Consider the following 14,394-nt stretch of genomic DNA (forward strand, 5'->3'; position numbering starts at 1 on the left):
TGCGTGGTCCATACTCCATAATTATCATCTTCATTTTCGTATATTTCATACATGCATGATGCATGCAAGGGGGCATATGATTACGAAATTGATCTTCACCAACAAAATTTGTACTTCCTCTAGATCAAAATATTTACAGGCCTTGTCTAAAAACGTGACCACTACAAATATTTTTACAAGTGCCCAAGCATATTACCTGTTACATGGATTGCTACAACAAAAAAAGGGTTCCATGACTGCTGCTATGTTGTAAAAGAACTAGGTTTTCCAAATACAAAGATTTCTAGTACCGTCTCGGCATTACATCCCAGAACAAAGATTTATGTGAAGGTATCATCACGATCTCCCTCCACTGTATCACCCTCCTCCATGTTGCTAAACTCCAAGAAATGAGTGGGCCGGTGGTCCTCGTGATAGTACTCCCTTGGTGTCCCAAGCTTGATGCCGTACTTCATGCTAGGTGTATGCTTCACCCCCATGAAGTTGTAGTTCCAGGGACCGTTATCTGGGACCTAGAAACCAAACGGCAAATAAACAAATTAGCTCCTCAACAAAAATGAAAACCATCCAACTACTACATGAATGGAATGCAGATTTCGTGAACATAAGTAGGCTTCACACTAAGAGCAAACTACAAATCTTACCATGTAGAAACCAAGGAAGCGGTCACTGAGAAGCATCTGGACCTTCTCATAATGAGTCGGGAGGTATCCGTGTGGATTGCTTCCAGTATCTTTATTGACACGACCCCACTCATAACCAGATGGAGTAAGCTTATATGCAGTTAATGAGCAGGAACCTGGAGTGAAACTGCAGGTTAAAACAATGCATTTTTCCCCGTCCCATTGCTTGGTGTTTTCTAAGATCTTAGCATGAGAGGTGAGATCCTGCAAGAAAGCAACAAAAAATTGGTTATTTTCTTCTCCATCACAGTCCTCTATAAGAAAAGGTAGACCTGAACAAACATAACAATCCATTAAAGATCAAGGATTCAAAGATTGATCAAGTAAAATACCTGGGGAGAAAGCTGAGGAAGCTCGTTTGGCTGGGTATGCATCCATCCCAAAGGCTCCAGATCATTGAGAAAATCATGTTCGGGCAAAGCTGATGGAAGATGAACTTGCTGGTGGGTCCCCCACTGTGGTGGCATAGCAATGCAGCGAATTTCCTTAACCTGAGGGTTGTCAGGTGGGCTTACACCATACAAGTAACCAGAAATTTGCGTCCTCAGATCCGCAATGCAGATGAACTTTTTCAAAACGTTCTTCGGCATAATGTAAGTATAACCCGTTTCCTGTAATTCCATTTTTGCTCCCATGTCAGTGGACAAATAAGGAGAAAAAAAAAAAGCATAGGAAGTGCATCCAACCGTTGTTAAAAATAGAACTTTACCTTTATATCTTCAGAATTAACATATATATGATTGACACGAAGATGGAGATTTGTGGCCGATATAGCTCTCACACGCCAATCAGTTTTGGACCCAAATGCCGCTTGCTCGTATGGACTCGTAGTGGTGACAATGAGTTCATCACCATGCACATTCGTAGTTCTTGTAGTAACTGCTGTCAGCTGACTTGCTTCTTTAGCCTGAAAATAAAAATTCACCAAAATTGTATACTAGTTAATTTATGACAAAATCAAACACCAATCCATATTAAGAGTCGAGGGGAAAAAATACCAATCAATACAAAATAAACATCACCTGTTTCTCAATCTCGGCAATCTGCTGCCTCTGTTGCGAGGGTGGAGTAATCTCAGCTCCAAGTATAATATCCCGAATCTCAGATTGTGTCAGGGCAGATGTATTCACATTGTTCTTTTTTGCATAGTCTGACAGTATTAGATCCCTTAGAGCTACCTCAACCTGCACCATATTTTCAACATTTAATACATTAGCAGGCGCATGAGCAATTATAGCTTAAAAAGAACTGCAATGAAGATGTGAAAAAGCATGGAGGACAAGTGAAAACAAACAAAATAAATAAATAACCCAACACACACACACCCCCCATTTGATAAACTGAAAAAAATTCTGAGTTGATTCCATCAATACTTCAAAGTTCAAGAAACAAAATCACTTATCTTATCTATATTTCTTGGTTTTAGTAACTATATTTCTTGGTTTTAGTCAATGGAAGTAACAGGTGAATGACTAAAGGTTATCTTATCTTCATGAATAGGAAAAGAAGTTCCACGCAAAAACACAATGTTGGCAATGAAATTACCTTCATCCACTGATCATCAGAGAGAGAAGGCCAAATGTGGTGTGGCTCAGTAATGACTGTTTTGTCAGGCTTCAACAACATCTTTGCCTTCTCATTGTTCACATGAAGCGCACGAAGGATCAGAATTAGCCGGGAGAACGCAGTGTATGATGAAATACTCTTCAACCAATCATCATAAATGTTGAAAAGAACCATCTGTGGCTCAGTAGCCTTTAAAATCAGATCACCAAATTTCTCGATTTTTAAGCAAGCCTGGAAAGGAAGCTGCAGTTCACTTCCTTTTATGACTATGTTAGGGAAATCCAACAAATGGACCTCCAATGGATCCAACATTCCCTTACGAGTCACAATAATTTGCTTTGGTTGTTCTTCAACTGGTAGAGAACGCACAAGGGCAGCAACTTCTTCCGCGGTTTTCCACTTGGCCAACTGACCAAGACGTTTTTGTCCTGCCCACACACTTGTGTGGATGACCTGCAACAGTATAAATTTATGATATGAAGTTCAAAACCACCGCTGAGAGCAAGAGAAGCTAATTTCAAATATCAATAAAAGAAAAACATACCTTCAGGAAAAGCTGCCCAGTCCTTGGGTTGAATATGAAAATAGCACCATTGATGGGTTTTGTAGTAAGATTTCCTTCAAATGTCTTATGAATTGTAACACGATACACATTAGTGTCATCAACAAACCAAATAATTTGATTGCTGAAGATCTCCCCATAGTTTTGGGATGACAAATATGGTTCTGTAGGCTCAGAAGAATACAACTGCAATCCTTTCCTAATACGCTCCCTCAAGACATATAAAGCTGGATTTGACTGCAAGCACACGAGGAAAAATTAGTTGGCTGGTTTCTGAACACAATTATAGTCTAATTAGAAGATATATCATCACCAGTTGGTTACAAGTACGGTACCTTCATGATTTTGTTCATTGCTTGTTGAAGCAGCGGTTTTGACCCAGGGAACCAGTTGCCGAAAGCAGAATGCAAATTATACGCCAAATCAAGACCAATCATCACCCCTGCATGAAGCAATCATGATTACTTTCACAAAACAAAGATACATGTGTCTAAAGAAGTAAAGAAACCAGAAACAACTGCATACCTGTGGGAGAAGGATAGATAGACATGTTGTCGGTCGTATAATCCATAAACTTGGCTCGGGTGTAACGTTCAATATCATGAGAATCATAATCTCCCCAACGCAGTTGTACATCTATCCAGTACTTATTGCTTGCTTTCTGATCAAACACATCCTTTGGCTCAGCCACAAGACTAGGTTTTGACATGGGCCATCTATGGGCAGCAAAGAGGAGAATGTCAGCACAGGAGCTGTTCATTTTGTAACTCTTCCTGGGATGTATGGTTTCCTTCTGCACAGTTTCAATTTCCAACGCATCCAACTCCTGATCCAAAACCTGGCAGAGATCCATGACAACACTTTCATGAATTTTCTGCCATAAATGGGCACGGAATATCTGAATCAACGATATCTTCAAGGTTGGGATCTTCCCATGCATAAAGATTCCAGTTAGATCTAACTGCACTTGGAAACCCACATATACATTGGCCCGATTTATGGTGGGAGACCACCAAAGAGTAAACCTACGATTGGGGATTTGGTTGAGCCCAGATCTCTGTGCATTAGTCAACTTTTTATATTTCATTGATTCCTCGAAGCCAGATGCCTTCTCCCAAAAAAGACCCTCCCAAGTAGGGAAGCTGAAATTTGCAACAGAGGGTAGTGAGACAAAAATTATCAACCATTTCTACAATATATCACTAATAACATACACACAGACACAAGCATTACACAATCCGTTAGTCATCCAACACAAGATGTGAGTCACTAAAGCATATATTAAATCTGACATCTAATTTTTTCACCTCTACTATACATAAGGACACATACAGCACATGCTTCAATGTAATAAACCTAATATATTTGAACTAGCATAAATCTTCCATAACAAGCACTTATCTTCCTATGTAATGACAGGCTATGATTATATCGTGTAATCCACAGCAACACTTTTAGTCAATTTATTCCTTCACACTTCATGCATTTGTATCTATGTAAAACATAATAAAGGATGATGACAATAAAAGTTAACTAAGGTGAACTAAACAGAAGAACAGACTTACTATGTTCCTTTGAACAAGGTATGCTCGAGTATTCCTTCCACACCCCCAAGAGCTTGAATAACATCAGTCCTGTAGTTATTCAAGTTCCAGAGCTTTCCATCATGCCTCTGGTGTGTCCACCAGAAAGGATTTTGCTTCAACACCTGGTATTGCTTAAAATCTGTGCGCACTCTCCACCCTTTGTCATATGCTAAAGTGTGCCGGTCCTTCTGGAACAAAGTATTTATTCGTGGTATTCCCCTGTCCCATGAATCCTGTCAATGAAATGAAAAACATAAATTAGAACGGGTATTTTTCTGCTACTACTCTCAAAAAAATGGAAATGAATTATGTCCACTACATACAAATCCGTAGGCAAGACAACACCAACAGAACATATGCCTGGTGACTGCTCAATATAATGTACAAGAAGCCCACAGAGAGAAGGGGAAGAACTTTAAAGCACAAAACAGAAAAACAGTATCACATGGGAAAGATCAAAACACTTACTTCCAAATCTTCAAGGGTTAGACGCCTGTTTTGAGCCTGAGCTTCCTGCCTTTTCAGTGCATATTCTGCCCAAACACGCTGTGAATCTATAAATTCACTCTCCCATGGTTGTATGTAACGGTACAGATTTGGAATCAGCTGGTCCTCTTCATGACTCATTCCACTCCTGAAGTGGGTCACACCAACATCAGTCTGCTGACTGTATCTGAGGTCGCTTTGCGGAATCAAAATGTGACCCATAGATAACATGCCGAGTCCTCCAATTTCTTTTGGCGTGTAAAAGATGACAGGTGGAAACCTGCTAGGCATCTTTGAATTCAATCCAATCTTAATACGGGTCTGAATTTTGTTCTCACATTTTACCAGCAAATCCAGCAGCTCTTGTGTATGTACAGTTGCTTCACGGAAGTATGTCATAAGACCAATAAGGGCAGTATTCCATTTGTTGACAATTTTTGTAAATGTTGTAGACCCTGAAGACATGAGGATCTGCCTCACACGATTCTCGAACACCTTCATGTGTTCATCATCAACCCGTAAGAAAGCAACCGCAGTCCTTTCCTTTGTCTGTTCATTCTGTAAGTTCCACACTCCATCTCTCGTGTTGCTAAATGCTTCTTGACTCATTCTTATCTTGGGTAGTATCCGAACTTCAAATCCACACATGCTGAAGAGCAAATTTGGATTATCCTTGCTGTAAACAGAGACAAAGCTGTTCTCCCACTCCAAAGTTGTGATGCTTCGAGGGAGACGGTTCTTCATATCCCAGAAAACACTCCTCCCAAGATTGACATCATGTTTCATTAGCCTCATTCTGGCATCTCTTGGCCAGCACTTCTTGTTATTATATCCAACCATATTTTCATTATTGGGATCTGGATGCTCAGTAAGATATCGCTGGATAAGGTCCCGAGCCTCCTCATGAGTGAAGCGGAACAAAATATGCACCCTGTCTATGTATCTAGAGTACAGCCTGATAGGATGCCGAGTCTCAACCTTTGTGTCCCAATAAGTGATGAACTCATTTGGCATCTGTGGTGGACCGGCAATCTCACTGGCCCGGGTCAATCCAAGAAGCAACAGATCCAACACAAGCCCATAATATTGTACAACAAACGATGCAAACTGAAGCCCACGTATAAGACCATATGAGTTTGTATGACTCATATCCTTGTAAGACAATACCACATTGTTTTTTGCGGTGACATAATCAGCAATATTGTGGTCAAGAACCAAACGTAGAAGCCTATTTAGCATTGTCAAGTCAATCTTTTCAAAGAACTTCTCGAACTTTGTCTGAAGCATCACCACACACTGCCCCTCACTTGTGTCCCATACACTCTGTAAATTGTTTATTCCCTGACACCATTTATAAACCAAGAGTGGGGGTGGCTCTGAATCAGCAGGCTTGATCCAGTTTGGGAAGAGATGACGTTTGTCACCTTCATACCATAAATATTGATCAAGATATGCATCTGTGATCTTCTCAAGAGGTTCAATCTCATAAACAGGAATGAGATAGCTGTACAAATCCATGAACTCTATGCCAACTTCTTTGAAGGCACGCTGAGTGAGCAAGTGACGCTTTATTCGTGACAATGCCTCATGTGGGTTATCATAGGCTTGTTCAATGAGACCCAGCTCCTCTCTTTGAAGCTGGTTCAATCTTACAGCCACACTATAAGATTCCTTCAACCTCTCCAGGGCAAGGATAAGTAGTTTGGTATCATGCTTGTATGACAATGGAGGGAATGGAATGGGGCTGAACTTTCTTGATTCCAACCAATGCACAGTTGTCGTGTAAATTGCAACTGCCTCTTCTGGAGTAACATATGGACCATCTTTCAAATAGTTGTGTTGTCGTTCCTGCTCTGCCTTTAGCCAAAGGCGAGTTAATCTTCCAAGATTCTTCCGACAAACTGTCTTATCTACTGTAGCACCTCTTCTTATACGTTCACGATTATAATGAGCAACATTTGTCCACCAGTCTGCCTTTGACTTGACATAACGAAGAATCATATTCTCAATGGGAACTGGCAAACCCGGAACCTTCCAAGGAATATTTGCTTTCCAACAACGCCACGCCTCACTGAGATGCTGCAAGATAGTCCTGGCCTTATTTTGCTTGATGCCCTCTGGCATGGCATCAAGAACATCATGCATGACAGCAGCTCGAAGCTCCAAGTCAAAATGGCTTTCAACACGCTGCTTAGTTACAGTCTTTGCCACTCCTTTTGAATGGCGTCCTTCAAATTGCCGTGCAAGTAAATTTCCCAACCACCGTTCCAAAAGAGGAACTATGCCACGAAGGAAAAACAACCACACCCTCCACATTGGTGCCCAGAATCCACATCCAGGCCCTTTCCCTACTGGCCCAGTATTGAACCGGTAGTAAATCAAGTGCTTCAGATCTTTGCACATTCTGATCTGACGCATCAACCTGTACTTGTAACGGTACATTCCAGTCAACTGACCAACATGAGAAAATGTGTACTGTAGGCCATCGGCCAATTGGAAGGCATCAACATTACCCAAACGGAACTGGATATTGGCATCTACTACAAGCTTTGTCAACCGCAAAATTTCACGGCAAAGATGAAAAGCATTACCAAACCGAGATTTCTTACGCTCTTTTGTTGTCAGGGTTTTCACTGGCTTCAGATTAAAATTATAATCAAGGTGAAGGTAATTCAAATTTTTCCTATGGATCAACAGATTTAGCATGTTATAACCCTGCTTACAGACTTGAAGGCCTGCTTCAGCCCAATCCAGTTCTGTAGTTTGGAAGAATTTAGTAGCTTGAAGAGATCGAAACAAGTGCTTCTTCTTTTGAGCCTTGGGTGGTCTATGATGCAGCTCATTCAACACAAAACATTTCAGCAATTTCTGATAGCTGACACGAACTTTAACTGGATATGACGGAGGACAATGCTCCTTATACCACTCTGACACAAGAGGTATATCTTCTGCCCTACGTGTCCGACCAGATCTCATGTTGAAAGGGCGTGGGGCAAACAAGAGGGAAATTCCAGCAGCTGTGGTGTCAGTATATAGCTGAGTATCATTCAGAAACGGTTCCACCCCTTCCGGCAATTTGAACTCGTCATCTTCCTCATCATCATAAATTTTCTTTTCACGCCGATCCTTGTTAGTGCTGGGTATTGGGTGTATCAATGGATCATAATAAAAGGCAGGTAAATCAGGATCCTCAGTTTTTATGTACATAACCATGGGTGTGTGATACACACAAAGCTTTACCTTCCTAGGTCTATTGTTGTAGAGATGAGGGAATGCTATTCTGTACTCTGTTCTGAGAGGTGACCGAATAATGAGCTTGTTAATGTCATTAAACTCATTCCAGTCCTCATCCCCTTTCTCCATGTCTCGATACAAAGGTTCAAATTTAGGTCCACCTAGAGAAAGTGTAACAAGTTAAGTCAAACGAAATAATAAGAGAGCATCTAAGTTCGAAGCTACACAGGAACCAAATTAAACAACACATGGAAAGATATAAACTAAGAAGTCTACAACTCATGAAGTCATAGCAAAGTAAGTCGAATGAAATATCAAAATAGAATATAATTTTAAAGCTAAATAGAACCAAATAAAAGAACACACAAAAAGATATAAACTAACTCTACAATAATTCCCAAAGTCCATTAACCTTCAAGGTAGAACAGAGATCCATAATAAGGTTCAAAATGTGAAAAACAGTGACCAACAGAGCATATCAAAAAACTGTAAATGTCATGAAAACCCACATACCAGTGTGGGCACCAATATCCAACATGACCAGTAAATGATTCAAAACTGTGAACATAAGGAAAATCCAAATGCCAGTGTGGCTACCAATATTCAACATGGCTAGTAAATGATTCAAAAGGAACCACTGCTGCACTGAACTTCTTCAACTGAAAGTACTTGGCCATATAATAGTGGTAGAGATACAAGTACAATGCATGTGTGGTACAATATTTTAATCAAGATAGTATTCAGTTGATAGCCATATTACACTAGAGTACATATCCCACCCTTTAAATTCATGAGAATAGCAAAAGTATGTTACCAAACTGGGAACCTGTAATAACTTGATATGAAATCCCCTAAAAACCCCCCTTTGACTTAAATTCCAGAGAAGAATTATTATTGGAATGAATCAAGCTACATCTCCCATTCAGAAACCACTAATTACACATCGAAGGTTGAATGCAGAACTCAAAATAATGCACCACAAACCAACAATGATAAACAAACACAAAAACCAATTCCAGTTTTTTTCATTTAACGAGTTAATAAAATAACAAGTAACAAAAAATATGAGAAAAACAAAAAGATGCATACCTGGAATGCACATATTCAGTGCTTTGGCTGTAAAAAAAGACTCCATGTCGAACAAGTAGAAATAATTGCGGTCAATCAAATCAGAAAGTAGCTGTCCTGCAAGCCTATGAAGAGTTGCCATGATAGGAAGCGAGAGATGCCATTTCCGATAACTTGGACCATTAATGAGCTTTGTCTTGACTAAAGGCTTATGGTCATAAAACCAAGTATACACAGCAGAATCTTCTTCTTCATCCAACTCCAGTTGAATTGGCTCTAGAGGATCAACATCTAACAGATTATCAGCATAGTCTAATGGAGGTTCCTCATCGTCAAATGGTGGAAACCGCATTCTTTTGAAATGTCGACGATCCCTCTTCTCTCTTCTCATCATTATCCACATCGAACCCCACTGTACAAATTAAATATAAAAAAATCCCACTAAATATCAATCAAAATGAGATCTAAAAGATTACCAATCTCTAGAAGTGAAAAGCACATTATATGACTTATGCAGCATATAAGTTATATTGAAAGAGAGATAAGTACCTGAGCCAAATATATAGGTTCAACAACCCAGGGTATTTCATTCACAAATGTAATTGCCCCAGTTATATGGTATAAAACCTTCACATCACGGACCTGTTACAACATTAATTTAATAAATTGGGCTGGCCCTTATGTAGAACTCAAATGATGAATAAATTTAAGCATCAAAAGGGAAAAGTCAACATGAATATGAGAGACATAGAACACGTACCTGCTCCCAGGGCATTGGCATATTCTCGAGGAGCTTGTAAACTGCATGCGGGACAAATTTAAGTGCTCCTAGATACACTCGTTTATCATGTCGAAATTTCTTCGAGGACATGTCCCCATGGTCTCTGTCAAAAGAAACACCATATTAAATGCTACGTGGGTCAAAGCTATACTGTACTAATTCCAATATTACAAGCACGTTCTTTAGGTGAAACCAAAAGAAGGCTACACTGGAAACAGAATGAGGAATATAATTTCAAGATTTTATCAGTAAGAAGTGTGAAACAACATATATCATGTGGGTTCTAAACAGTCTCAATGGGTAAGAATTCATGAATTATCAAATGAAAAATCTAGCTTCTCTTTCCCATATACTCAAAAAAAATCCATTTAGCTACTGCTCCTTTTAGTGTTCAACACCCCAAGAATTTTCTCTTACAATATTTAACCCATCAGCTATAACCATGAATCTCAAACACACAGAGCAACCTGGCCTCTTAAGAACAAATTCAACAACACGCAAAATCTTCAATAATCTCATATTTCAATTAGTACGGTCCTGCAACAATTTCAACTACACACAAATACTTACCCCAAGCCTATTTTTCAAACTTTTTACATTGCTAGTTACTTCATTCGCCAATAAACACAAACAAAAACCAAAAAAAATCCGAATATCCAAAAATAACCTAAGATCTTCGACAACAAAAAGAAAAGAAAACCCACAAATTTACCGTATATATATATATATATACGTGTGTATCAAAATGGAGCAGACGAAAACTAACCTAATGATCTTCCTGACATGTTCAGGAGGCATGTCCTCCTTCTGCGTCTCGACGAAGCCGAACTTTCGCTTATCGCTGTAGCGCTTGGAATTGAGCTGCTGCCATTTGCGGGCCTTCTCTTCGAGCTTGGCCTCGGCATCGGCCGGAGACGGCAACACCGTGTAAGAGGGCTGAGCCGCCGGCGGTGGCGGAATCGACGAACCGCCGGTTCCAGGCGGCGCAATCTGGCCGTTGTTCCACATACTGCGGAACCGAAACCCCAATCAAATTGATTACTGTGTGGGAAACTCTGCACCAGGCTTGTGAGAGAGATCTACAAAGTTCGCCCCCCGTTTGTGTTTCTTCGCAGAGAAGCTTTGTGGAGCTTCTTCAATGGCGGTTCGGGCTTTCTAGGGTTTTGAGGGGTTTGGCCTTCTCTCTCAGTGTGATAGAGAGAGTGAGTTTTGTGAGAGAGAGAAGTGCGGGTTTCGTTGTATATATTTTTGCTTAAAGAGATAAATGGCGGTGGCACGTGACGAGGAGGATGCTGGGGAGTGAGGAGTGAGAACTGCCTTCGGGTATGGGCTTGTTTTCGTAGTAGGATTTTTGTGTGGGCTTTGGGGCAACCCAAATATTAATTAGGCCCACTAACATTATTACATTAGCCAATTAATGGAACTTAATTGTCAAGTCATATTAATGGAACTTAATATTTGATCTTATGTTTGTTTTTGCTCTAATTGTTTTTGTTTGACTTTATTTATATCCGTGTATTTATTACCCAAGAGTATGGATAAAATAATAAAATTGACTCATAACACTTTTTGGATGTAAATAGAGCAATCCGGCTTAGGGGTGGGCATCGGTCGGGGTGGGTTAGTTTGGGACCCAAAACGTCGGCCGCCTGCGAGGCTCGGTTTGCGGTGGTGTCGGTCCGCCACCAACCCATTTCATTTCGGTCTGCTCGATTCAGGGTGTTGTCAGGTTGCGGGTCGGTGGCAGTTTAGGCCAACAGGTAAGGTTGCAATGGTTGAATCGAGGATCAGAGATGAAATTTTCGGTGAGGTTGCAAAGGTGGGTGCGAAGGTGGCTGGGTGATAGAGAGACTCTGGCAGAAAGAAGAGAGGAGAAGAAGAAGTTGGAGGAGAAAATAGAAGAAAAAGCTGGAGGAGAGAATAAAAGAGAAGAGAAAGGGGATAGTGATTTGCGGGAGAAGAGAAAGGCTGGGCTGGAGAAGATTGTGGCTGGCGGGCGGGTAGGTGGAAGCTCCGGACCGAAACTGGCCCGTTATTGATTGGGTTGGGCGGGCTTGGCGAGTGGCGACAGACGATGGTTTGTCGAGTTTTTGACGGTTGGTGGAGGCAATTTCGTCGGGCTGGGCAGTTTGATGTCCACCCCTAATCCGACTCACCTACCTCATTTGGAATGCAAGATAAGATAGGAGTATGTCCTAGGGATAAGACAGATCATGATAGGACTATGTCCATTATTTTAGACCTGGCAAACGGGTCGTGTTTTGCGGGTTCGGGTCAAACACGACACGACCCGTTAAGCTTAACGGGTCAACACGACACGACCCGTTAAGCTACGGGTTACTAAAATCCCAACACGAACACGACCCGTATATAAACGGGTGAACACGACACGACCCGTTTCACCCGTTTAAAAAATAAACTATTATTTTTTAAACAAATTAAATTCTTTTTTTTGCCATTAAAATTCTAATTAATAAAACTTCCAATACTCCATAAATTACATACCATATAGCCCAAAATTACAAAATTTCCAAAACAAATTACAACCCAAAATGCAATTGTAAAATCAAAAATAAATTACAGCCCAAAATTCATTAATTCAATACATATTGACATATTGCAGCTATTTTACAGAACACTATTAACATAGCACATTGCAGCCATAACCGTTAAACAGAGCACAATGCAACTACACCAAGTACTCTCTGAGTCTCCCTGAAACAACACAAAGATAGATTAGTTATCACTTATCAGCCTTTTTCTTGATAGAGTTGTCAAGATCAATTTTGGGGATATTTGATCTTGATAACTCTTACACTAAATTTTCATTAAAAAAAATAAATAAATAAATTTGCCACTAACTTGAACAAGATCTTGTCATTGTGAAGATATACATCCTGTTAGTAGATGTAGACTGCATGCTACCAGTGCAGAATGCATCAGGGGCGCCATACCAAAATTATGATTTTTCTGCATCACAAAAGCAATTCCCAGTGAAGATAAAGAGAGGAGAATAGATCTCAAAGGTAAGGATTAAGGAGAACCTGTTCAAAACCACCCAAAACAATTAGGATATAAAACACCAGGTCAAGCAGCTGTTCAGACACTTTTACATCATCTAGCAAAATCTGTAACAATAAATGAATCAGGGGAAAATGTCATATACTATTTCAAGATTTTCAAACTGTTCAAAGAGAGTAATGGCGTAATTAGAATTCAATCAAAATTATTTTTTTAAAAAAATCCATTAACAAGCAACTGACTGGTATTAGACAATAAAAATTTAGGCAACTAGCCAGACAAACTATTAGCATCACATTTGTGTGCCTCCATTAAGAATAAAGATCCAAAGTGCCGTAACAAATTTCAAACACCTATTTGAAATAAGAATGGAAAACATCTGATTAAACACACAAAGATCAATTAGAATTCTGGATTTTTGTGGGGTTCCATTATAATCAAGAAAGATCATTTTGACATCCGAATAAAACTAAAAAATAAGAACCATTAACATCCGAATAAAACTACAAAATCAAACACCATTTTCCCCAAATTCCAGTATTCAAAACCCTAAAATCAAAGCCCTCCATTCAAAACCCTAACCCCAAAAACGAAACCCAAACAAAAACTCTGAAATCGAAAGCCTAACCCAAATCGAAGCCCTAAAATTACTTCTAAAAATTAAGTAAACCTAAACAAATCAAAACCCTTACCTGATTCAACCAAGCTTTCTGCGATGAGGTGAGGAGAGTTGTGAGACTTAGAGGCGAGGCGACCTCAGGTCCTTAGCAGCTCAGCTAACTGAAAATCGAGAGTGATCGGGATTGGGAGTGAGTGAGATCGGGATTGGGAGAGAGTGCGATCAAGACTGGGAGAAAGCCCAGTGAGATTGAAACAGGGAGTCTGGGAAGAGAGATCGAAAGAGTGAGAGTCGAGAGAGGAGGCGGATGAGAGAGCTTTGAAAATGAGAGGAGGATGTGAGAGACTGAGAGTTAGAGATGAGATAGGGTTAGATTTTTTAAGATAATTACTAAAATACCCTTCCCTTAACGGGTGAAACGGGTGACCCGCGTTTTCACCCAACACGACCCGTTATCTTAACGGGTCACTAACGGGTGACACTGATATCAACCCGGCCCAATAACCTCGAACCCAAACCCGTAAATTTGCGTGTCGTATCGTGTCGTGTTAACGGGTCGTGTGTATTTTTGCCAGGTCTAATGTCCAATGTAGCCCACCCAGCTTAGGTCAGTCCTGGGCTATTTGAGATTTTTGTCTAACTTAAATATCCAGTCTAAAATCCTTCTTAGCCCATAAAATATTGGACAAGGAACTGTTATCCCGATTGTGAAACATGGCCGCAAACTTAAGGACCCAATCAATAATTCACTTATCTCTCATATTAAGTCTCTTAAGTGAGCCAAACTG

General features: G+C 40.2%; 1 protein-coding gene across 1 annotated transcript; it reads right to left on the reverse strand.

Annotated features, from left to right (window-relative positions):
- Positions 1-94: 94 nt before the first annotated feature.
- LOC147287027 (pre-mRNA-processing-splicing factor 8A) lies at positions 95-11,172 on the reverse strand. Its single transcript, XM_086239213.1, has 15 exons — positions 10,733-11,172; positions 9,946-10,069; positions 9,735-9,827; positions 9,207-9,597; positions 4,866-8,278; positions 4,377-4,630; positions 3,337-3,953; positions 3,147-3,253; positions 2,794-3,048; positions 2,229-2,702; positions 1,706-1,867; positions 1,393-1,590; positions 1,016-1,294; positions 645-887; positions 95-512 (listed from the first exon to the last, which is right to left on the reverse strand). Exons 1-15 carry the CDS (start codon positions 10,972-10,974, stop codon positions 321-323), a joined length of 7,044 nt encoding a protein of 2,347 aa, XP_086095339.1. The 5' UTR covers positions 10,975-11,172; the 3' UTR covers positions 95-320.
- Between the last annotated feature and the right edge of the window lie 3,222 nt (positions 11,173-14,394).

The sequence above is a fragment of the Dryas octopetala genome, chromosome 4 (assembly GCF_963921425.1).
Source record: "Dryas octopetala chromosome 4, drDryOcto1.1, whole genome shotgun sequence".
Taxonomy (NCBI): domain Eukaryota; kingdom Viridiplantae; phylum Streptophyta; class Magnoliopsida; order Rosales; family Rosaceae; genus Dryas; species Dryas octopetala.

Bases quoted from the DNA above. Each gene is read 5' to 3' on its own strand.
- LOC147287027 (XM_086239213.1), bottom strand. From the start codon at position 10,974: ATGTGGAACAACGGCCAGATTGCGCCGCCTGGAACCGGCGGTTCGTCG. The intron at 8,279-9,206 runs GTATGCATCTTT...CACTTTCTCTAG, and splicing joins ACTGAATATGTGCATTCCAG to GTGGACCTAAATTTGAACCT. The intron at 888-1,015 runs GTATTTTACTTG...GCTTTCTTGCAG, and splicing joins TTCCTCAGCTTTCTCCCCAG to GATCTCACCTCTCATGCTAA.